Genomic DNA, 22,469 nt, shown 5'->3' on the forward strand with positions numbered 1-22,469 from the left:
TGAATGCAGTATAAGATCGTACTATAAAATGTATTTTGAGATAGAGTAATAGAAAAAAATGTTCGACAAAAAAAAAGAAAAAAATATCTAAAATTGTGTAACAACATGTATTGACAACTGATTTACCACTTAATTTTGGTTAAAATCAAGAATCTTTAAAATCAAACTTCTAGATTTTTTGTTCTATACTTCTATTTGATATTTTTAATATTCAAATTATTATAATTGACCTGATAATTGTTTTTTGAAATATCATTTATATAAATAACTTAGAATGTAGCTATCTTAATAGATTATAAATTATTAATTACTAAATCACTAGAACTAGTAGTGTGATAAAACTTATTTAAAAAAAATTTTAATATAGAATTTAGTCAGCATCAATTGTGTTGTCGCTGCCAAGTTCTTCGTCAAATAATCCTTCCTTTTCATCATTATCAGTCTTTAATTTCCTGTTAGATGTCCAATTATCTGTATAATCATCATTGACATCGCGTTTTCGTTTCCCAGATATATCACTATTTTTGTCAATGTCCTTATCAAAATCATCATTATCATCACTATCTAGTCTCTCCGGCATCCTTTTTTCAATGTTTTGAACATATTCTACGTTAAGGTACGTACTACCGCCTTGTAATTCAGGCATTTGTATTCGTTCCTATTAAAATGGAAATAAACCATAAGTATTGAAAAAAAGGTAAACAGGCCATTATTATATTTACCGAGGTATCCCTTCTACGTTTAAGTACTGATGCAACATAAAGTTCAGAATAAGAAAATATTTTCTCATTTTTTCCATCAGTTGGATTTTGTTCTACAAATAATAAATCTTGATTTTCCATTACGGTATCACTATCAATATTATAATCTCTGACCCATTTAAAGTGATACGCCTATAATGACAACGAAACCTAGTTAATTTATATATTGTATTGCATTAAAGATAAATAAAATCTACCTCGTTTTTTGTATCGTCAAAACTTTTAATTTTCACTAGTCTATTTGCAGATTCTACATCTGGAACATACAGTCGAAATAGATTTTTTCCATGTCGGTCTTCGCCCGGAATTATTATGGCTTTGCTCATCCTCAGTTCCTTTTCTGCTCCTTTGTCCTTTTAACAAATTAAATATGATTTAAACATCTCATATTATAATCATATAATTATAATTATTTATTACTCACTTCATCATCATCAATTTCATATCCTTCCCACGGATCTCTATCAAATTTATTCTGCCCACGTAAACTTTCTTGAAATTCCGGAAAAACAGGAATAATTTCTTTCACCTTTAATGAAGAATTTGATGGATGTTTTAATGTTGAAAGAAATTCTGGGTCATTTGCTTTTTCAAAAGTTCTATCAATGGCCTTAATCTGCTCTTCATGAGATTGATCCACCAGGTCTAAATTAGCTTTCAGAGCAGCCATCCTAAAGGATTTTCGTTAGTTCTACTAAACCATTATTTAATCATTAAATCGACATGCATATTAAACCATCTATCTTACCGACTCTCCATCGTAGTCGTCTTATTTGTTTTATAAACAGCTTCTGAATCTAAGTACTGTGTACGTCTTAACCATTCTTTAGGCTCATTTCTCGATAATCTTTTTAACCTTGATAAATCCTGATTTACAGTTACTGGATCTTTACCTACACAAAGCAAAGCTTGATCATTTATATCAAATGAAGTAGTTTCTCTTCGGGGATTTAACCCTAAAAAAAAAGAACAAAAAAAGAATTAATACAAAAGATAAATTTGTGAATAAATTAAATAAAAACAATAAACCTGATTCATCCCCAAGAAAAAGTCCCGGGTAGTCACTAAGTTCGGTTTTCATTCCTAGGTCATAATCACTTATTAAAGGGAGACGAGAAGCCTGAAATGATTCGAAAAATGAATCGGGTTCTGTTAAATAGTTAAGATCAACATTCCAACTAAGATCGAGTGGTAAATGTTCCGGTGTTGGAGGGATGTGTCGATATTTCAAACTACATATGTAATTAAAGTCGGCACGATTTTTATTCCTAGAAATTATGTTAATAAGTATTTGCAAGAAATTGCGCGATTACGCTTAAACATTAAATGTATAAAGATAAATTTCAATACTTGGATTTTGAAGACGACATTTCGAGCTAAAGGTTTTTAAAAAAAATCGCTATCTAAACCGAAAAAGAAATAAAAATTTTAAATTTTTAGTCCACTTAGTATTAACATAGTATTAACATGCTAGATTTGATATTCAGTCATAATTCCTGTATATCAGTCCAGATTTTATAAGCCGATTACCAGTGTTATTCTTTTACCATAAAAGTCAACAAAACAAAGTTAAAACTATTACCGCCACAAAATTCCTCACGGACTCTGTTTTAACTTTTCGTACTCCTTGTTGGATCCAAGAAGTTACCCAATTTACTGGTCTTTTTTTTTTTACGTACAGGATACAGCACATTACAGGCTTTGAATCGATATTGTTAGTTTATGGAACTTTACCCCATCTCCAAAATGGAGTTGGAAAGCCGTTCTTTGCCTAAAGAAGGTTCGACACAAGCTAATAATCCTATTAAACATGTAGCTATTAAGAAAAGTGTTCCAACGCGCCGTGCCTCAACACCTAAACCAACCACTTTATCCATGAATGACACAGATTTCTTACCAAGTGATGGACGTTTAGCTAAAGACCCTGTGTTAAACGAGCCTCAAAAAAACGGGAAGCCTGATAACGCGCAACTTAGGCTTGTAGAAAAAACTGCACCACCCGCAGTGAACACAATGGATAAAGGAAAGGCACGAATAACATCATTACCGACTATGCAGTCAGATATAAATAAGGATAATTTACAAAAAGAAGGAGAAACCACTGAAAAATCTAATTTGGTCAGGACTGTTGAATATGCAACATCAAAGCCCGTAGAAGCTGATGAAACTACGACAGAAGAAGATATTACGAACTGTGTCGGTTATAAAGCAAACATTTACGATACAAGTTTGGTTGTATGCACATTGAATGGATGTAATAAATATTTCACTAGAATGGATAAATTTTCGCATCATCGTAAAAGAGAACATGACACAACGGACGTTGTAACAGATATTTGGATATTTGGAAATATGAATAGGGGAGAAAGTACAACTAATACTATTTCTAAAATAACAGAAAGTATAAATACACCTAGGGTAGAAAAAACGTCAACAGAAAAGAATGTATCCTTACCTGTTAATGCCCCTCTGAATTCAATGAAAACTGAAAAAACTGAAGTATCACTTTCTTCCCTGCCAGAAAATTCTGCCCGTGCAGCATCTACAGGGGCTCCTACAGGGGCGTCTACGGGAGCATCCACGGGAGCATCTACAGGAGCATCTCGAAATCGAAGACCAAAAGAACAAGAATTGATAACGTCGAGTCCAATTGATAATTCACTTACAAATAAACGAACTCGAGATCAGGTTCCAATTGAAGATAGCAAAAAAGAGAATAGTGGAAATAAAAGACGGGAAACACAGCCGCCACAACAATTCTTAGGACTTAATAATGGTGAAATACGTCAGCAACAGCAAAGACAACAAAGACGATATCCAATAGAAGAAGAACAAATAATTGGACCAGATGGGCGTATAAGATATCAACCACGAGGGAATCGTGGGCAAAATGCTAATCCCGTGTATGGAATGCCGTATGATACAGGAGATCCTAGATATTATAATGCTATGATACATCCTATGAGCTTTGGACTCTCTCCTTATAGTGAATTACCACCTCCACCGCCTCCCCCGCGTTATGATGGTGGATATGGTGATATGCCATATGGCCAATTTTATGGGGGCGGAAATAGAAGATTTATAAATAGTCCTCCACCGCCTCCACCCCAACCGCGACGGTCAAGATAATGAAGGATGGAAAATTAATTATTTAATTAATGTAATTAATTAACTAATAAATTTGGGTCATCGATTTCTCTGCTTTATTTTTATTTTGGTTTGGCATATTATAATTATTTAATACGCCAAAATGGGATTTATAAAGTTTTGATTTTGGGACAATTCACCAAATACTTTTACATTTTCAACTCAATATGTAGTATATATTTCTCCAACAAAATTCTGTAGAATAATAATATTATATCCTATTTGCTTTCAACATCCTGTAGAATTGTTGCTCTTTATATTATTTGCAACAATTATGGCGTTACTTCTTACTCTTATTTTTTCTTTTAAATCTGTTATAAATATTAACATATGGATTAATAATTAAATTAAGGCACATACTGGATATTTTATCTATTAATTCAATTGGAGGGGATACTCGTTTAACATTGCAATTAAGAAAGAAGCGATTTGTTCAGACATTTTGTTATCATACATTTAAACATTCAGATTTAATCTTATTCATTTTTCAAACATCTTTCAGTCTTGTTGCTCTTCTCTTTAATTCAACCGACACAATTATTAGTTGGAGGAACAATTCCTTCATGAACTTTATAATAAACCACCGTTGAGTCGGGGAACGTGATGGCAAGAGTAACACTGTATATATAAATATTTAAATTTTAAAGAAAATTTTTGTAAAACCAATATAATAATAATTTAACTCATTAGAATAATTCACACTTTACATGTATATTAAAATGTTCATTTATTGTACAAAAACCATGAAGAACCCTGTATATATTAGTGTATATTTTTTTAAGAAACAAACCTTTTATATGAAGGCTTGTTCAAAAATGATTGTAGCGAAGAGAATAATAAGGTTATGCTGTAAATAGTCATAAAAAGAGTGTTTAAGCATTAGTATTTATAATGATATAAATTATAAAGTCAAACTAATTACCGTTCAATTGACCATGATTCAGAGGAGGAACATGGAACAATTATTTGAGTTTCAGTCTTTAAGTATAATGGAATGTAGTGAAGAATGAGAATTCATCGAAAAAAAAGGAAAACAAGAAATATATATTTAAAGAATTATTTTACTCAATTATTACTTCTGTGTTTGCGTTGCCGAATATCACACACCTTTGTAAAGGTTCAATTTCTATAACTTTGACCTCCTTCCAAGCTTTTGCTAAAAGAAAGAAATTTTTTTTTTACACACATTTCATTAAAAAATATGCGAAATTAGATAAATATTTACCTTTTGTCAAGTCAAGGTACACTTGAGAAAGGTGAGTTGCTGATTGTGGATATTTTTCACAAAATGGGGTGATTTGTTCGAGCTGAAAGCAATAAATTTTACGCGAAAAATTCAAATTTGAAGAATTAAATATATACTAACTGAAAATATTTTTGTTCGTTCCCTAAAACTCACCGCTGAAATAACGTTCATCGTACGCATAAAATAACGAATAATTAAAAAAAAATAAATTTTGATGCAGGTATTTTTCCGCGTATTATAAATTATGATCGGCAATACAAGATCATGCAAGGTTGATTTTTGATTTACAGTATTTCCTTTTTCTATTCGAGTACTTTATTGTAAATTGAAAAAATTTTCTTTGGTTTTCTATATGAAAATGGCACAACCTTTTAAACCAACCCCAGCTTCCCAACAGGTCGTTGAAGATACTGGTAATTCTCAGTTTATATAAAATGATAGTCATAATAGACATGTACCTTTTTGTTTTTCAACGCATTTCTATAAATTTTCGATTTTAAATAGCGAAGGTTATGGACAGAACTTGGGAGACTATTCAAGAGAAAACTTTTACGAAATGGTATATTTCTGTTTTATATAGTTATCGCTTAGATTTGCAAATTAATTTTGATGATTTATTAACAGGGTGAACAGTAAATTGACTATAAAGGATATAACTCCAATTAGCGATTTGAATCGTGAAATATCCGATGGAGTTCGATTAATTCAACTTTTGGTGAGCCATCCTGGAGCAATCCAAATCCAAATTGGCAGAATCCAATTACTTTATAATATTTCATGAATTTCCGTCAAAAATTGTCAGTTAATCCTGCAGCTTAGGAGGCATCAAGTTGATATTTTGCCGCTCAACATAAAGATTGATCTTGATATTTAAATTTGAATAGAACAAATTAATTCGAATCGCTTAATTGATTATTATCAACAGAATATTAATTGATGATTTGATTTGATTGCTTTATGATTACAAGCGAACTATTATATTACATCTTCAATAAGGATTATAATTCAATAATCCCTCTTTTGCTCAATTAGGAAATTATTGGAGATACTTCTCTCGGCAAATATAACAAAAATCCAAAAATGCGCATTCAAAGAGTTGAAAATGTGAATAAAGCATTAGAATTTATCAAACATAGAGGCGTTTCCCTCACTAATATAGGTGCTGAAGGTAACTTGATTCTATTTAAAGCATAGATTCCAATCGTGTAAATTGTATATGAATTGGGAGTTTTTTGGGTTATTAGATTATTATCTCGCAATTTATAATAAATTATTTGTATTTATAACTTAATGAACTCTCATCGTTAGATATTGTTGATGCCAATCTTAAACTTATTCTTGGTATGATCTGGACTATTATTTTGAGATTCACGATTGCTGATATTAGGTTCGCATAATTTACAATAAGATTCTTGCATTTATATTATAAATACTTGATTCTTACTTGGTAAAAAAATATATATATAGTGAGGAGGGACTTACAGCTAAGGAAGGTCTATTACTTTGGTGTCAAAGAAAGACAGCTCCTTATGCCGAGGTTGATGTGCGTGATTTTACTTATAGGTAAAAATAAGTGTTTCCAAACCTAGACGTTATAAATTCTTATTACGATATTGTTTTAAGATGTATTTTAATTTGATATAATGAGTTGGCAGGACGGTTTAGCATTGTAAGTGAAACATTATTATCTGTATTGTCAAAAATTACGAATTCGGAAAATTTACTCTAAAGTTTGCTTGTTAGCTGTGCATTAATACATCGACATCGTCCCGATTTATTGGATTATGATTCATTAGACAAGGTGAATTAAGTAATTTAAAATTTAAGATATTAATTTTGCTAAATTAATTTGGAAATACACAATACAGTCGAACCGTCATGCGAATACCGCCTTAGCATTTGATGTAGCAGCAACGCATCTTGACATAGCGGTATTTAGAACTTTTTATATGTTCCTTTTTGAAATCTTATTATATATCTCAGCTTATATTTTTCTCTTTTTTAGAAATTATTGGACGTAGAAGACGTTTGTGATATTCAAAAACCCGATGAACGATCAATTATGACCTATGTTGCTTTATATTTTCATGCTTTCTCACACTTAGGTCAGATGATTATTTATTTGAATTATGTACAATTCTTGCGTAGCTTATTTTTAATCTATATCTTGGATAAATAGATAAAGTAGAAATTGCTGGAAGGAGAGTAGCAAAATTTGCAGAAGTTATGCAATCCGCTTGGGATATGGAACATGATTATGAACGACGCGTCGAGCAGGTATTATACTTATAAAATCACATGTACATCTTCTTAGAGTAAAATATTTAATTAATTTGTTAATGATTGTCTTTTAAGTTGATGAAAAATGTTAATGATAGGAAAACTGTCTGGGCCAATTCACGTTTCGATGGAAGTTATTCTGATGCTAAACGTCAATCTGCTGAATTTAATAATTACAAAAGTTCAGAGAAACGTAAATGGGTATCTGAAAAAAGTGATTTAGATTCATTACTTGGAAATATTCAGACCAAGCTTAAAACTTATGAATTACAACCTTATCACCCTCCCGCTGGATTAACTTTAACCGACCTAGATAAAGTATGGCAAGGCTTATTGGCTGCTGAAGTTCAAAGATACAAATCAATTAATGATAAAATTAGAGAGTAAGTCTTTATATAATAAGAATTATAAAATCGAGTGTTATATAAATATTTATTTATTTACTTATTTTTTTATAGTATTAAGGAAAACCTTCGTAAATCATTTGCTCAATCAGCAAATAATTTTCAGAAAAATTTGGAATCTATACTACAAGTATTGTCTAAATTAGATGGAGAATTAGATGCTCAACTTGAAACCGTGAAAGGTCTTTCTGTAAAACTAGGATCTTTGGATAATTCTCTTTCTCGTATTGAAGAAATTGACGCTCAATGTCGTGAAGCTAATATAGAAGAAAATGATTATACTGTATTTTCAGTAGATGACTTGAGATTCGAACTGGAGCTTGTAAAACAATCTGTTAATAAGAAATCTTCATTTATCGAAAATCAGGTAACTATGTATTTTATTTTATATTATTATTTTAGCATTGTCACTCATATTTTTTCATTTTATTAAAAAGATTGTGTCAAGAAGTATGACAAATTTAACCCCCGCACAATTAGAAGAATTTGAAAGCACTTTCCGGCATTTCGATAGAGATTCTACAAATACGTTAAATACTTATGAATTTAAAGCAGCCTTGGCTAGTTTAGGCATTTTCCATAATGTGTGTTATGTTTCATTTTATAAACTTAATGACTTGATAATTTATTAAAACAATTACTTATATTGTTTATTAGGATGATGAATGGGAAGCTACATTCAAACAAATGACTGATGGGCAATCCGAAGCCACTTTTGAACAGGTAATTTATAAAGTTATCTTTTATGCAAAGATTATGCATGCAAGAAAGCATAATATATATTTTAATGAAATCTAATTTATGTTTTTATAATTTTAGTTTATTATCTATATGATTAATGTAACAGAAGATAAAACTTCACCAGATCAACTTCGACAATCATTCAAAATTGTTGCGGGAGATAAACCTTTTGTTACTGAATTAGATTTAAAAAGATCTTTATTGCCAGAAAACGTTGTATCATATTTAAAAGAAACTATGCCATCCAGTCAAGGCGTGAATGATGGATATGATTATTCTAAATATTTAGATCAAGTTTTTAAGGGTTAAAATTATATATTATTCTTTTTTTTTTATATTAAATTGCAATTGTATGATTTTAATAACAAAGCTTAAAACAAATATTTATTTAATTAATCTTTTTTTTTCTACTATTTTGTTTTGTTTTCTTGTTTGAAAGTAACGATTTTGATTCATATTTCGAATTATTATCACCTTTAGATTTATCTTTCTTTTCTTTTTTATCTCCGTAAATGGTATCACCTTTATTTATATCCTCATTTTTATCCGAGGCAATAGCCAACTTACGAGCTTTTCGTTTTTTTGAAGCTTCAATAATTTCTCTAATAAAAGGAAAGGAAATTAATTATTAAAAAATCAACGCAACAATAAATAATTAGATACATACTTTTTACGTATCATTTTCTTAAGGTCATAAGTAGATCTTGTGTCTATAGTTTTACGTTCTATAGGTTTCTTACGTAATCGTTTTTTAGATTCCCTTGAAGGATTTTTTAATTGAAGCATCCAATCAGGTACTTCACAACCTGATTCTTTCATTACATTAACAACACTTTTATAAGATATGATATATCTCCATTAGAAACTATTAATAGAATACAATTTAAAAAATTTAACCTTTAAAAAGTTTTTACCTTTTTAGATAAGGAGCATCATCCTTTGTATAATAAGTTACAGCTTCACCACTTCTACCAGCTCTACCAGTTCTACCAATTCTATGAATATAACTTTGTACAGATTGTGGAAAATCGTAATTTATGACTAAATTAACACCTTTAAAATCCATACCACGAGCCATTAATTCTGTAGCTATTAATACCCAAATTTTCCCTTGTTTAAGATTTAATATAATTGAATCTCTCTGCAACAAAATAAAATTACGTTACATAAAACTTCATGTCAAATAAAAAGTTGAGAAATACATTAAACTACCTGAGCTTTTGTCCTTTCAGAATGTATAACATCTACATTAATACCATCATAAATTAATTCATGAAATAATTCTTTTGCTCGTTCAATTGATTGCACAAAAATTAATACTGGCGGTTTAAATCCTTCTTGTATTAACTGTCGAACAGCAATTAATTTTCCTTCTTCCTGTCCTACATATAAAAGTTTTTGTTTTATTGTTTCCGTTGCAGCATTTCTACAGTTGAAAAAAAAAAAATTAATTGGTACAAAACCAAAATAAAATAAAAAAAAAATAAAAATAAAAAAATATAAATTTACTTTAGACCTATTACAACTCTAATTGGATCTTTCATAAAATCATTTGCTAATGTTTCAACACTTGAAGGAAATGTTGCACTAAATAAGGCTTTTTGTAATTTAACATTAGAACATGCCGCAAATATTTCATCCGTTTGTTCTAAAAAACCTAATTCAAGTAGTTTATCTGCTTCATCTAAAATCAAATGACGTACACTATATGATAAATTACAATATAAGTTAAAATACTAATAAAGAATGTAAACCATTATTGTAAGTAATCCTACTTTTTTAATTCAATGATATCTTGTTGAATTGCATGAACTAAGCGAAGCGGCGTACTAATCAAAATATCTTATTAATCAAATTTGATCGGTTAAAAAATAACCAATTAGAATAAAACAATCCACAAATAAATACTCAAGATAAGGCATACCAAATTTTTCTCTTAGGTGAGGAGTTTGTGCTTGTGTAGCTGCAGTCGCTTTTGTTAACATGCATACTTTAAATTTTTTACCAACAGCCATTTTTTTGAATTCTCTATATATCTAATCAAATTAAGATGAATTATTAAATTTTAAAAAATTTAAACTTAAAAGTAAAATTGGGTTAAAAAAAACCTGTTGTGCCAATTCTCTAGTTGGAGAAATAATTAATGCACGATAACCTATTTTCTCTGGACCTTTCAAATCATGCAACATAGGTATAATATAAGCCAACGTTTTACCTGACCCGGTAGGTGCCATAGCCATTAAATCACGTCCCTTCAACATTCATTAAGAAATTGTATTAAGTTAAATATGTCTTAAGAAGATTAAATAGCAAAAAATCCCAAAGGAATCAGTTCATACATGGATCATGATTGGGATGGCTTGCATTTGAATTGGCGTTGGCTTTTCATATGCGGAGTTTTTTAAATTCTTACAAATATATGGTTGAAAATTATATTTTGATTCAAGGTCATCAAATGAGCTAAATGGATTTGGAATATCTGTTCCGTAAATGTGAATTCGATGTCGTTTACGAAATGATTTAACCTATAAAAAATGAAGGGCATCAATCAAATATAATAAGAAAAGAAAAAACCACTATTAATTAAAAATTAAAAATAGTGAGTACATCATCCATAGAATTAAGATCTTTGACTAAGGGTTCTTCTTCAGCTTGATCGTCTTCGTCTTCATTTTCATCATTGTAACAATTGATACTTTCTTCTCCTTTTGAAAAGAAAAACCAGTTTAACTCAGATTAATCTCAAAATATATTCGAATTAGATATTAACAACCTTCTTGATCTTTTTCTACATCTTTTGTAATTTTCTTGTCTTTAGTTACACCTAATGTCTCATCTATAGCACTTTTACTATTATGAAAGAAGTTAATTTCTTGCATAATGTCCATTTGAGTATCTGAGGTATCATTAGTTTTCCTTAATTTATTCGATGGCTATAATCAAAATTGAATATTAAATATAGTACATATACATTAATATCAATTTAAAATAAAAATACCTCAAACAGTGAAATGTCATCAGTAAATCGTTTTTTGTTGAATCTTGCTCCACTGCCCAGTACTTTAAACAAATCCATTATGAAATTGGGTTGGGACTAATTTTTTGATAACTGATATCGAGAAACTTATATATATATATATTTATGAATTCTGATTGGCTACATTATTTTACTAAACTATACCCATAAAGAATATACTATTTTATGTGACCAGAATCAAAGCACAGATTTGCCAGCATTAATCATCATGGCAAACCCTTAACATCCCCAAAAGTCCCAACACTAAAAGCTTCTTTTTTGATGAATCCTATAGATTATTATGAACTTTCGCAATTATATTTTTAGGAAAAAAATAAGATAAAATAAATCGTAGTTGATAATAAGAGTTTCTTTGATGATTAAATATTTTTTTTTGTCAAATATTTTTATTATAAGTTTCAATTTAACATATATATATACGTATACATACATAATGATGATTAAGAGCGACGATAATTGGTAGAAATAAGAAAAAGTTTGATACCGAAATTACACTAAAAAAAGCGATTTAACATTAGATTAGATACAGTTAATAAATTAGAATAAATTATAGCTATTGAAACCTATGAACATGATTGAATGATTGAAAATGATTAGTTTTTGCATGTTAAAGTACCCATAGCGTTGGACCTTATCCATAAACTTGATGTAAATAAGAACTAGTTTCATACATATTATCCATTAAAAGAAAGTTTTTGCAGGTTTTGTGGAACTTGGTACTTTAATCAAAAGTTTAAGGTAATTATGATCATTTTGTCATATTTTATTATCTTCATTGAAATTTGGTACAGTCATTGCAATAAGGGAGAAACTTGGAGAAACGTCTAGAGCCCTTTTTCTTACATTATAATATGTTAACTATATTACAATTCCCACACATCTTCCAAAAGATCTACTGCGGCAAAATTAGCAGAGGTAAAAGATTGTACATGATTACTAAAATTTTTAATGAAATAAGAAATTACACATTACTAAGTTAAAATAAGTGTTTTTTTTTTAAAAAAAAGGAAGAAATTTATAATAAAAATCCTAATAAATACTTTTTCACTAAATAAATAACACAGTATATTAATGAAATAACCAAGAAATAATAGAATCTAACATTATTACAAAAGCTCTATTAATTTATTTTAATTCTTATTCTAAACCAAATAAAGTATAAGCTAATTGTACAACTGCAAAAATTACCTAAAAAACATTGTTGGTTAGTTATGTTTCAGCGAAACATTTTGCGAAAATCGAGCAACAAATAAAATTGAACTTACAGGTTGCCAAACAACTAAATATCTTACACCATCAAGCAAACTAAGATAAAGTTGTTGTTGAGTATCCCATCTATAATAAATTGAATATACATATTAGAATTAATATAGAGTTACAAACAATATTTGCTTAAAATATTATAAACTTACGGATTTGTTTTAAATTCCTTTAAATCGACTTTTTCCTTACTATAAACCATTTAAATCATTTTGATTAATTACATAATATACATATATACATACATGTATAAAAAATATATATTTACCAATAAGGACAAATATCCTTTTTTCCTATTAAACACCAACCACGTATACATTCATCATGAAAAACATGTTTACAAGCTAATTGAAATACATGATTTTGATCGACCTTTTCATTGTCATTTGTTGTATTACTTCTAGAAGCCGCAACTCCGCATATCGCACATATATCTGCTCTTAAATGTCTTCTTGGAAATCCATCTTTATTATAATATCCAAGTGTTGATGCCATTCTATCTGTACATATTTCTACAAAATCTCTACCTAACACTCTATAGTAAATAAATTTAATTCGTCAGAAAATAATTCCTTTTTTGGCTTTTTTAGAGAAATAAAAAATCAACATACCCGAAATATAAACCATAACTTAAAAGTATTGCCCCTAATTCAAATCCATCTGTACCCGAATAAAATAATTGTACAAACCCGAAAAAGTACAACATAATAATAGTATATCCTGTTATACCAATTGCATACGATACTTTATATACAACCGAAAACCATTTATAGACTAGCCTAAAAAAATTTATTGATATAAGAATATTGATAATAAACTGATGTAAATTTATTAAATAGTTATAAATCAGCTATCAGAGCATATACTGATTTATAATTATTCGACCAGTGTTATTGCTTATTCTGCAAGTTTACTTAAGGGTCAAAGATAGTTTTAAATGTTATTTTTGACTTATTTAAATAAATCTTGTTTCCATTAAATTTAATTCTGGCCTATAGTGAATTAAAAATTATTTTGTAGTGAATACCTTGGTGTCTGATGATCCAACGGTTTCCTTGATGCCAAATATAACACTATATAAAATATATGTTAACCAAATGAATATCTCAACCTAACTTACAAGGAATAAAATATTCTCACCCCATGAATTAGCAATTGAATATAAAACCCAAATTGATAGAAATCTCCAAAAATGTGCTTGAAGTCCAAAGAAATACATCGGTATTAGCCTAAAATCAAATAAAAAAAAATGGTTCAATAATGCCTAACGGAAGAACGAGTAAAATAATCACCAGTTACTAACCATAAACCAACCAAAGTAACTGCTTGAAAAGATCGGTAATGTTTTGATTTCCAATAAAGTATTAAGAATTGAAAACCAAATAAAGCAGCTAAAAGTATAAGTGCCATAGTGCCATGTTGTTTTTCGAAATCATTATTCGGACTTGAAATAGGTTCTTCAGTAGGGCTAAAGGCAAAACAAAATAAATTCAGTTTTTAGAATAAAAGAAATATAGTTGGAACATACTTATTGTACTGTGGTTCGGTTTGGTTTTCAGCTGAACTTGTTATATTTAATATATTTGTTGTTTCTTCTGACATGACTGATATATATTTATTTATTTATATCCGAGATGAAAGTGAAGATTATTTAAAAAAAAGGGTTTATTTATATACCGGGTTTTTTTTAGTAAAGTGGCAAATTTTAGAAGGGATTAATGAATCTTGTGACACCATGCACACTAAAAAAGAAATTCCTGATTATATGATGCACATTCTTCACCGAGGAATAAAATTTTTTGCAGTTAAATCCATTTTTTTATAAACAATCGTCTCCAGAAAGAAAAAGCGAACATGTCATTATTTTCATTATTTGGACCTAAGTATCCAACTCAAATTGCAAAACCTATGTCTCATTTCTTCATTGCTGCAAGTATTGTATGGCTCTCTTTGAACAAAGTTGAAACTTCAATGCAATCAAGTAAGATATAATTTTTTAATTTAATTAACTTAGAGAAAAATGGGTTAACTTAGGAATTATGTTTATCACAGACCCTCCCTATGATACTGATCCTCGTAATCCTAAAGGTATTTATGATAAATGATAATTGTTATTTCAAATCTTTCCAATTTACGAATTTGTTTACATTTTATCGTTGTTTTATTCAATTTTTTTTAGCTTTATTGAATAAGCAGCTTAAAGAACATCATTAAATAATGATGAAGTCATTATGTTTCTACAATTTCAATTGGTAAAAATGAGATTTTTTGGCTAATATTTTCATAGAAACATTTCATTAATAAATTTTGAATCCAAACAAATCATAATTACGATAATTTATTCTAAACCAAGAATGTACTTTGCAGCAATTATTCCTTGAACTACAATCTGTTTATCATATTTTATCCAATCAAAATTAATCCTTTCAGTGTTATGAAATCCTTCAGTACCTTTTACATGGGCAAAATTAATGAAAGGTTCCGGGCAATCACTAAATAATTTACCACAACGCATACCTATGGGAGTTTTTTCTAGACTGTTTTCGTATTCGCTTACTCGTAAGCAATAAATACGATTTTGGTATATACCAAAACCTGTAATTTTCATCGTCACGATAGCTCCTCTTCCTTCACAATGTGATTTTAACCATTCGTTACTTACATTTTTTTTAATAAGAACGTATGGTCCGTCAAAAACCCATTCGCCATTAACATTGGGAGGAGGGTATATTCTTTTCAATTTATCAATCACTTGTTGATCAAAAAATATTCCCGCGTATTGAATTTTTCTTACAATTCCAATTTTTCCCAAATGAATTTGTGTGGATCTATAATTATGATCTTTTATCATTTCCATTACTATCTCATATTCTCTAAAGGGTTCTAAATAAATCCTTGGAAGAAAAACTTTATAAACAGTTCCTTCCTTAATCTTTCCAAAAGATTTCAATTTTTCAAGATATGTTTCGAAAGCTTTAAAATGATTAGGACGATCTTCCCATATATTGATTGAAATTGGAGGAGGATGATGTGATATTAAATCTTTAATAAAATTCATCTTGAATTCTTTCGTTTTCAATTTCTGCGTTCCTGTAATTGTTTGATTCATAATAAGTTCTTCATACATATCCCTTCCTATCTTTCCGATGATATTAGTTTTGTAATATTTTTGCCAATCAATAATATTATTAGTTGGTTTAAATCCCATTACATCAAAACGCATTCCTTTTCTCTCAACCATGTTTGTGATCAATTCATGAAATTCATCATAATTACGGCCAGTCAATAGAACTGTTAAAGTATTTTCATCTCTCATTGAACGTTTAACAATATTAACAAGTTTATTATTCCACCTATTTTCCAATCCATTCTGCATCTCTTGAGGTCCAAAGCTAAGTGACCTTCTGTCTTGATACCACCCCTTGAAGATAATATTTTCATTCTTCAAAAGGCCTACCAATCGACCTTCCCATATGGCAGAGTTTGGTTCTGGCGAAGAGAACAGAGTCCCATCAAAGTCAAAGATATTTATTACCAGAGGAGTTTGTTCCGATTGTATATTTAAAGTTGAGTCATTATTTTGAACGTAAGTGTTCTCTAGCTCCGGAAACTCGACAATCTTGCCTTCGGGCGCTGTCAAAGTTTTGAATAATGCATTTGTCAATAAATTTATTTCATTTGACGTGTCCATTTGAATTGGAGAACGAATGATTGTTGGTCTGAAGTTATTGAATTTAAAAAGTTTATCAGTATGTAAACAAAATTGCCATTTTTGTATAAATCTCGGGAAATAATTGCGTCTAATTATCATGCTTCATTTGTTTTCAGATTCATGCACTTTGTGCATCAAAAAAATTTAGCATTAAAGAAGAATCATAAAAATATTTTAAGTATACAAAGCTTTTTTATTAAATTTTTTTGATATTTTTTTTTTAGTATGTTAATTATCGAATATTATTCAAGACTTATAATTATCGAATTTGTCGAAAGTTTTAATGGATTAATAATGTTGATTATTACTGTTTATATTTTTACCGCCCTATTTTGTGAGATTTGATTTCATTGATTTTTCAATTTTTAATTTCTTATAATATTTTATTTGAACAGACTGTTCCCATTGTTCTTTATGTTTACGATATAGCATCATACAAGCTTGTGCATCCTCAACCTATAAAAATACAAAAAAACTTAATATTACATATTACATTGAAAAATAAAAAAAAAATACGTACTGAGGAATGTTTTCCTGTTTGAATTGTCATTCCTAATTCTTCACTTGCAAGTCGCTTTAACGAAGGTGTTTTTCCTTTAGCAATTTTACGAAATGGTTCATATAATGAAGTATCACGTATCATTTTACGTGGATGATCTAACATTAACATTTTAAAATCATGTTGAAGAGCATGTCCAACTACTATTCTATCTTTAATTATATTATAAACTTCTTGTTGAACTTGTTTAAAATCGTGCGCTAACAATAAAAACAAAACTAATGAATATTTAAAAATGATAGTTATAATTAAATGATCTTTACTTACAATTTATTAATAGTTTTGGAGTAATTCCACTAATTTCAGTTCTAAAATCAGTAACTCTTTCTATGGGTCTTACATACTTATCCAATATTGTTACGCCATAATAATTTACTATTGTTACCCTTGCAAGAGCTGATTGAATTCCATCAGGTCCAACTCCAACCATTTCACAATCAATTGCAACATATTTTCCAATTCTATTAAATAAAATTATTTCATTAAAAATTTGGTCATTATAATAGAAAATATTTATATAAAATAAGTTAATATAAATACTAACTTGGTTTTATTATTCGTAGAAGAAACTTCAGATATCAATGAACTTTCTTTAGAGGAATATTCATTTATTTTGCCAAGATCTTTTTTAATAATATCGTCAAACCATATTTCGTCTATTTTATTCCTTTCTTTTGTTGTTATTACTTGCGTTGCTGAAGCTTTTGAACTACACATAATAGATTTCGTTAAAAATGTTTTTCATAAAAATAAGAATGTTTATTACAAAAATAATTACCTAGATTTTATACTTTTATTAGACTTTTGTTCTGTTTCTTCATTACGTTTTCTTTTATATTTATTCTTTTTCTCAGTTTCTTCCTTAGCAATTTTCTATTAAATAAATTCATGAGACAAACGAAAATTTAACTCGACAAATAAAAAAATATTTTACTTACCGTTTTAAGTTTTTGCCAATTTGAAGAAGGTAAAATTGAAGTCATTATTATGATAAAAGAAATTTTTTAAACTTTTTCAATATATATAGAAGATTCAAATTTGATTGGTCGATAATTATTGTAGTAAAAAAATTTTTTATTTCAATTTTTACTAACAAGATACAATACTACATACTGTTTAAAGTTACAAAAGACCAGCCAATCCTATCGAATTGTTATTAAAAATAATAAAAATACATGCTACATATGTGATATATATATAAAACTACTACATAATTAATGTAGAAATAAATAAAATAAGCAACTAAAAAATAAATGTACATCCAAGTAAAAATAAATACATAAAATTAAAAAATGATATTCAAAAATGAAGTAAAAATGTTTGTTTTCGGTTGTCAAAATTGTAATTCAACAGTCCATTAATGAATAATAATAATGTTTGCAAAATCAGGTGGCTGCACCTTCAGTAGTCAAAAATGCCGCACCATTACCATATCCGTAGCCCTAAAATTTAATAATGGATTATTAATGATCAAAAAATTACAAAAAAAAACAAAGAAAAAAAAAATAAAGTTAAAAATACCTTTGGGCCAAACGCTTTAGAATAGCATGGTCTGCAATAAATCTTGCTTTCTCGGTCTGCTAAATTAGAGGAACTCACAAGCTTATCGCAATTAACACAGCGTAGACATAATTTGTGATATTTAACACCAGCACCTAATGCCTATAAAATATAACGAATATAACGTATAAGAATGGGATTAAATAAGAAAAGTATATATGCTATCGTAAATTTTACCGATTCGGCTGCATAAACAGCTTTTGAACAGCGTGGGCATATATCATTGTTAGTTGGGAGAGTCCAAGTACGTTTGGAACTTTTGGGCGATTGAGATCTAGTACTGAAAAATCCAGTTGATGCACTTATTGGTGATTTAGGTGGCGATTGAGAAAACTTATCCAAGATGGGTTCATTACTATTTGGTTTCTCAATAGGTCTGTCTGTGTTTAAGAAAGAAGCTCCCGAGCCATATCCATAACCTAAATTTAGCAATTTATCAGAATATTAAATAAATATAAATACAAATAGTATATAAATAAATATAAATAAATAAACTTATGATTATAATTTTTTACCTTTTGGACCGAACCGACGTACATGACAGGTTTTACAATAAGCCTATTGAAAATAACAAAATTTCTTTTTAGAATTTTTAGAATTCTCAACATTTTATTAGAATTACGAAGGACGACTAACCTCTCCTTCATGTTCTGCAAGAGTATAAGAATCCAAACGTTTTTTACAGTCCTAGAATAAATAAAAGGCAATTTTATTATCAGAAAATTATTTGAAAATAACATAATCATGGAATGAATGTAAAAATGCTAAATCTTACAATGCAAGTAAGACACGCTTTGTGCCATGGACCATTTGGGCCAATAACCTTTTAAAAGAAACTTATTAGCTAACCAGAATAGTTAAAATAACAAAATCGAAAAGTTTACCTGTTCAGCCATATACACTGCCTTTTGGCAACGTGGACATAATGGAGTACCACCCCAACGTGTAGAAGACATTTTTGTGTTTTTTTAGAAAAAAAAAATTTTGCTATAAAGTTCGTTAAAAATTATTATTAAGTTTCCGTTTATATTTGTGCATAGGTCTTATATTAAATAATTCACAGATTTAAGGGGGAAGTTTTACACTTGCTTATGTAATTCACGTAATTGTCAATTTTTTTGTAGTTCCGGCAGAAAATACTGGCTAAATTTATGATTTGAGTGTGATAAAATTAAAAATACCTTGTAAGTTTATATCGCTTTATAATAAAAAAAAACTAATCTTTAATATGGTGAATGAGCCCGGATTGCTACAATATTATTAATAGGAATAGATAAGGGATTTAAAGGACAAAGAACATAATGATAAATCATTAAAAAATATTCGTTTAAAAATAAAAAAAAAATCAATTTTGATCATATTTATATTTTAAATAAAATGTGAGCTGAATCTTTTAAAAAGGTTTCTTTAATCGACCATTCAAAATCATATTAAATTTTTCTATTTTCTTTAGATCTTTACTAAAAATGAGAAATACAAAACACTCTTCTGTAGCAAGAGTATAAAATAACGAGATAAAAAGAATATTTGTTTGATGCCGTTAGTAAAATTTTAAAGACTAAGCATATAGGTGGAAAATTTAACTAGGCATGCTAAATGAAAACAAACAACTCTATACAATTTGTAACTGGAAAGGAATTATTTATCAAACAAAATTTACAAAAATCTTATTCTAATTTAACTCCGGATGAATGTCAACATTAAACAATGGAATAGATTATAGAAAATGAATCATTACCTGATATAACACTTTATCACAAAACCCAAGCCAACTCGAATCTTACTCGAATCAGTTGAAACTTATTACAACAGTAGCGAAAACTTCTCAACTGGGATCATCAATTACCAAAACTGTGCACAATGCATTGCAACGTGATCAATCGGCAATTCGGCATATAACCATAAGCCATATACCCAAAATTCTCAGAAAAATTGTTGGAATAAGCTAAATTTGTTATTTTATCATAATGTATTCTCGAAGCATTTTGAGAAATACTTCCATTTTTGTAAATTCCTCGTGCAAGTCGGTTTTGAATGTGTGTGAGTAACCGAAATACCGAATGCCAGTTTTTATATTTAAATTAATAATCCAAGTTCTTGTCGTTGACACAGTTATTAATAGGTCTTATGCTACCGGTACTTCGCAAAAAGATAATGACAAAAAAGGGTGTGTTTTAAAATAAGAAAGTATATTGTATAGAATATCTTATTTTGTACGATACAAGGGAATATCGGTCAAGTTATAGTTTTTTAAAAGTTATTTACACGTTCAATAAATCCTTTAAAAAATAGCCCAACAGGAATTGTCTTAATGAATCTTGGAGGTCCATCGACTTTGGAAGGAGTAAATGATTTTTTGACGAGACTTTTTCTGGATCCAGATCTTATTCCTATACCATTTCAAACTCGCTTGGCTCCAATTATAGCAAAACGAAGAACACCTAAAATTCAGGAACAATATGATAAAATCGGTGGTGGTTCTCCTATTTTATCTTGGACTGAGAAACAAGGAAAAGCAATGGAAACATTATTAGATAAAATAAATCCAGAACATGGTAAATGTTATATTAAATAACAAAGAGAGTTTATTTAATAAAGTTCTAATGAATTCTTTTATAGCCCCACATAAATCATATATTGCTTTTCGGTATGCACCACCTTTAACCGAAGATACACTACTACAAATGAAGAAAGATGGAGTTAAACGCGCGGTTGCTTTTACACAGTATCCACAATATTCTTGTTCAACTACTGGAAGTAGTTTAAATGAATTATGGAGAAAATCAGAACAAATAGATCCTGAACAATCAATTAAATGGAGTGTTATTGATCGATGGCCAACACATCCGGGATTAATAGAGGTAATAATCATATTTGTCAACGAGATTATTATTATTTCAATATTTTTTTTATTAAAATTTAAAATAATTTAATCAGGCATTTGCTAGGCATATAGAAACTGCTCTTAAACAATATCCTTCAGATGTTAAAAAAAAAGTAGTTTTATTATTTTCAGCCCATTCACTGCCAATGGTTGTTGTCAATCGTGGTGATACATACACTTCAGAGGTTGCAGCTACAGTACATAGAGTTATGGAACGTTTAGAATTTTCTAATCCATATCGTTTAGTTTGGCAATCTCAAGTTGGTCCACAACCATGGATGGGTCCACAAACAAATGAAGCAATAATTGGACTTGGTAAAAAAGGTCATAATGATATCTTACTTGTTCCTATAGCTTTTACAAGTGATCATATTGAAACACTTTTTGAATTGGATTTGGAATATGGTCATGAAGCTGAAAAGGTAATTTAAAAATATATAAAAATTAATATTTATTAATTTAATTTGCTAAAAAGTTTTTTTATAGGCTGGAATCACGGGATTAAAACGTGCAGAATCTTTAAACGATGATCCAATTTTCGTTGAAGCAATGGCAAATATTGTTAAAGATCATCTACGATCTGGTAAAATTATGTCAACTCAATTAACAATAAGGTGTCCTAAATGTAATAAAGAAGTTTGCCAAAGGTCGAGAGATTTTTTTGCAAATCAGAATCTATAAATAAAAATCAGGAGAACAAAAAATCAGGAGAGGTACAAAATAATGTTATATTTAGATATCACGTGAACTTTAAGCATGGCTTGGCAAAATATTATTTTACTAAAAAAGAGAATTGTTTATATTATGTATATTGTATGTTATCACGTGTAATAAACTTTAAATTAATTGAACCATATATGTAAAAAAAATTTATGCAC

At 28.8% G+C, this 22,469-nt stretch overlaps 8 protein-coding genes across 9 annotated transcripts; 2 read left to right on the forward strand and 6 right to left on the reverse strand.

Annotated features, from left to right (window-relative positions):
* Positions 1 to 4: 4 nt before the first annotated feature.
* On the reverse strand, positions 5 to 2,131 carry OCT59_005429 (uncharacterized protein; the record flags this gene model as incomplete). The annotated part of the gene is made up of 7 exons (XM_025333603.2): positions 5 to 658; positions 723 to 893; positions 959 to 1,114; positions 1,186 to 1,432; positions 1,510 to 1,717; positions 1,791 to 2,029; positions 2,112 to 2,131. 7 exons carry the CDS (start codon positions 2,129 to 2,131, stop codon positions 371 to 373), a joined length of 1,329 nt encoding a protein of 442 aa, XP_025170876.1. The 3' UTR covers positions 5 to 370.
* Positions 2,132 to 4,355: 2,224 nt separating this feature from the next.
* OCT59_005430 (uncharacterized protein) lies at positions 4,356 to 5,341 on the reverse strand (the record flags this gene model as incomplete). 2 transcript variants are annotated; one of them, XM_025320656.2, is made up of 6 exons in its annotated part: positions 4,356 to 4,526; positions 4,699 to 4,755; positions 4,831 to 4,886; positions 4,985 to 5,064; positions 5,134 to 5,215; positions 5,308 to 5,325. In XM_025320656.2, 6 exons carry the CDS (start codon positions 5,323 to 5,325, stop codon positions 4,433 to 4,435), a joined length of 387 nt encoding a protein of 128 aa, XP_025170878.2. In that variant the 3' UTR covers positions 4,356 to 4,432. The 2 variants fall into 2 exon arrangements, with proteins under 2 accessions (XP_025170878.2, XP_065997505.1); XM_066138359.1 differs by lacking the exon at positions 4,356 to 4,526 and having other exon boundaries at positions 4,620 to 4,755; positions 5,308 to 5,341.
* Positions 5,342 to 5,512: 171 nt separating this feature from the next.
* Positions 5,513 to 8,973, forward strand: OCT59_005431 (uncharacterized protein; the record flags this gene model as incomplete). The annotated part of the gene is made up of 16 exons (XM_025320657.2): positions 5,513 to 5,567; positions 5,659 to 5,713; positions 5,779 to 5,869; positions 6,187 to 6,322; positions 6,463 to 6,541; positions 6,622 to 6,717; positions 6,803 to 6,823; positions 6,898 to 6,955; positions 7,023 to 7,085; positions 7,160 to 7,259; positions 7,334 to 7,431; positions 7,510 to 7,817; positions 7,893 to 8,205; positions 8,276 to 8,422; positions 8,496 to 8,561; positions 8,658 to 8,973. 16 exons carry the CDS (start codon positions 5,513 to 5,515, stop codon positions 8,886 to 8,888), a joined length of 1,917 nt encoding a protein of 638 aa, XP_025170879.2. The 3' UTR covers positions 8,889 to 8,973.
* Positions 8,880 to 11,675, reverse strand: OCT59_005432 (uncharacterized protein). The gene is made up of 12 exons (XM_066138360.1): positions 11,578 to 11,675; positions 11,353 to 11,512; positions 11,187 to 11,284; positions 10,919 to 11,104; positions 10,688 to 10,831; positions 10,504 to 10,615; positions 10,355 to 10,421; positions 10,089 to 10,283; positions 9,792 to 10,005; positions 9,494 to 9,720; positions 9,247 to 9,411; positions 8,880 to 9,181 (listed from the first exon to the last, which is right to left on the reverse strand). The coding sequence occupies exons 1-12, from the start codon at positions 11,653 to 11,655 to the stop codon at positions 8,968 to 8,970; spliced, it is 1,860 nt and encodes a 619-aa protein (XP_065997506.1). The 5' UTR covers positions 11,656 to 11,675; the 3' UTR covers positions 8,880 to 8,967.
* Positions 11,676 to 12,352: 677 nt separating this feature from the next.
* OCT59_005433 (uncharacterized protein) lies at positions 12,353 to 14,512 on the reverse strand. The gene is made up of 9 exons (XM_025320658.2): positions 14,405 to 14,512; positions 14,180 to 14,344; positions 14,017 to 14,105; positions 13,904 to 13,949; positions 13,488 to 13,655; positions 13,145 to 13,411; positions 13,029 to 13,067; positions 12,882 to 12,951; positions 12,353 to 12,804 (listed from the first exon to the last, which is right to left on the reverse strand). Exons 1-9 carry the CDS (start codon positions 14,476 to 14,478, stop codon positions 12,754 to 12,756), a joined length of 969 nt encoding a protein of 322 aa, XP_025170881.2. The 5' UTR covers positions 14,479 to 14,512; the 3' UTR covers positions 12,353 to 12,753.
* A 507-nt stretch (positions 14,513 to 15,019) lies between these two features.
* On the reverse strand, positions 15,020 to 16,624 carry OCT59_005434 (uncharacterized protein). Its single transcript, XM_025320660.2, has one exon. It carries the CDS (start codon positions 16,565 to 16,567, stop codon positions 15,215 to 15,217), a length of 1,353 nt encoding a protein of 450 aa, XP_025170883.2. The 5' UTR covers positions 16,568 to 16,624; the 3' UTR covers positions 15,020 to 15,214.
* A 1,580-nt stretch (positions 16,625 to 18,204) lies between these two features.
* Positions 18,205 to 19,698, reverse strand: OCT59_005435 (uncharacterized protein). Its single transcript, XM_025320662.2, has 7 exons — positions 19,592 to 19,698; positions 19,483 to 19,530; positions 19,344 to 19,394; positions 19,223 to 19,265; positions 18,885 to 19,126; positions 18,669 to 18,809; positions 18,205 to 18,589 (listed from the first exon to the last, which is right to left on the reverse strand). The coding sequence occupies exons 1-7, from the start codon at positions 19,661 to 19,663 to the stop codon at positions 18,533 to 18,535; spliced, it is 654 nt and encodes a 217-aa protein (XP_025170885.1). The 5' UTR covers positions 19,664 to 19,698; the 3' UTR covers positions 18,205 to 18,532.
* Positions 19,699 to 20,674: 976 nt separating this feature from the next.
* On the forward strand, positions 20,675 to 22,454 carry OCT59_005436 (uncharacterized protein; the record flags this gene model as incomplete). The annotated part of the gene is made up of 6 exons (XM_025320663.2): positions 20,675 to 20,747; positions 20,820 to 20,874; positions 21,000 to 21,262; positions 21,327 to 21,568; positions 21,645 to 22,013; positions 22,078 to 22,454. The coding sequence occupies 6 exons, from the start codon at positions 20,675 to 20,677 to the stop codon at positions 22,270 to 22,272; spliced, it is 1,197 nt and encodes a 398-aa protein (XP_025170886.1). The 3' UTR covers positions 22,273 to 22,454.
* Between the last annotated feature and the right edge of the window lie 15 nt (positions 22,455 to 22,469).

Source organism: Rhizophagus irregularis, chromosome 13, assembly GCF_026210795.1.
Source record: "Rhizophagus irregularis chromosome 13, complete sequence".
NCBI classification, from domain to species: Eukaryota; Fungi; Glomeromycota; class Glomeromycetes; order Glomerales; family Glomeraceae; genus Rhizophagus; species Rhizophagus irregularis.

Excerpts from the sequence above, each read along its gene's own strand:
- OCT59_005432 (XM_066138360.1), bottom strand. The coding sequence starts at position 11,655 with ATGGATTTGTTTAAAGTACTGGGCAGTGGAGCAAGATTCAACAAAAAA. Across the intron at positions 10,616-10,687 it reads CTAGAGAATTGGCACAACAG|ATATATAGAGAATTCAAAAA; the intron begins GTTTTTTTTAAC and ends TAATTTGATTAG. Across the intron at positions 9,412-9,493 it reads GATGCTCCTTATCTAAAAAG|TGTTGTTAATGTAATGAAAG; the intron begins GTAAAAACTTTT and ends ATCTTATAAAAG.
- OCT59_005434 (XM_025320660.2), bottom strand. The coding sequence starts at position 16,567 with ATGGACACGTCAAATGAAATAAATTTATTGACAAATGCATTATTCAAA.
- OCT59_005433 (XM_025320658.2), bottom strand. The coding sequence starts at position 14,478 with ATGTCAGAAGAAACAACAAATATATTAAATATAACAAGTTCAGCTGAA. Across the intron at positions 14,345-14,404 it reads ACCGAACCACAGTACAATAA|CCCTACTGAAGAACCTATTT; the intron begins GTATGTTCCAAC and ends TTTTGCCTTTAG. Across the intron at positions 14,106-14,179 it reads GTTACTTTGGTTGGTTTATG|GCTAATACCGATGTATTTCT; the intron begins GTTAGTAACTGG and ends ATTTGATTTTAG.
- OCT59_005435 (XM_025320662.2), bottom strand. The coding sequence starts at position 19,663 with ATGTCTTCTACACGTTGGGGTGGTACTCCATTATGTCCACGTTGCCAA. Across the intron at positions 19,531-19,591 it reads CAGTGTATATGGCTGAACAG|GTTATTGGCCCAAATGGTCC; the intron begins GTAAACTTTTCG and ends TTCTTTTAAAAG. Across the intron at positions 19,266-19,343 it reads TTGCAGAACATGAAGGAGAG|GCTTATTGTAAAACCTGTCA; the intron begins GTTAGTCGTCCT and ends TATTTTCAATAG.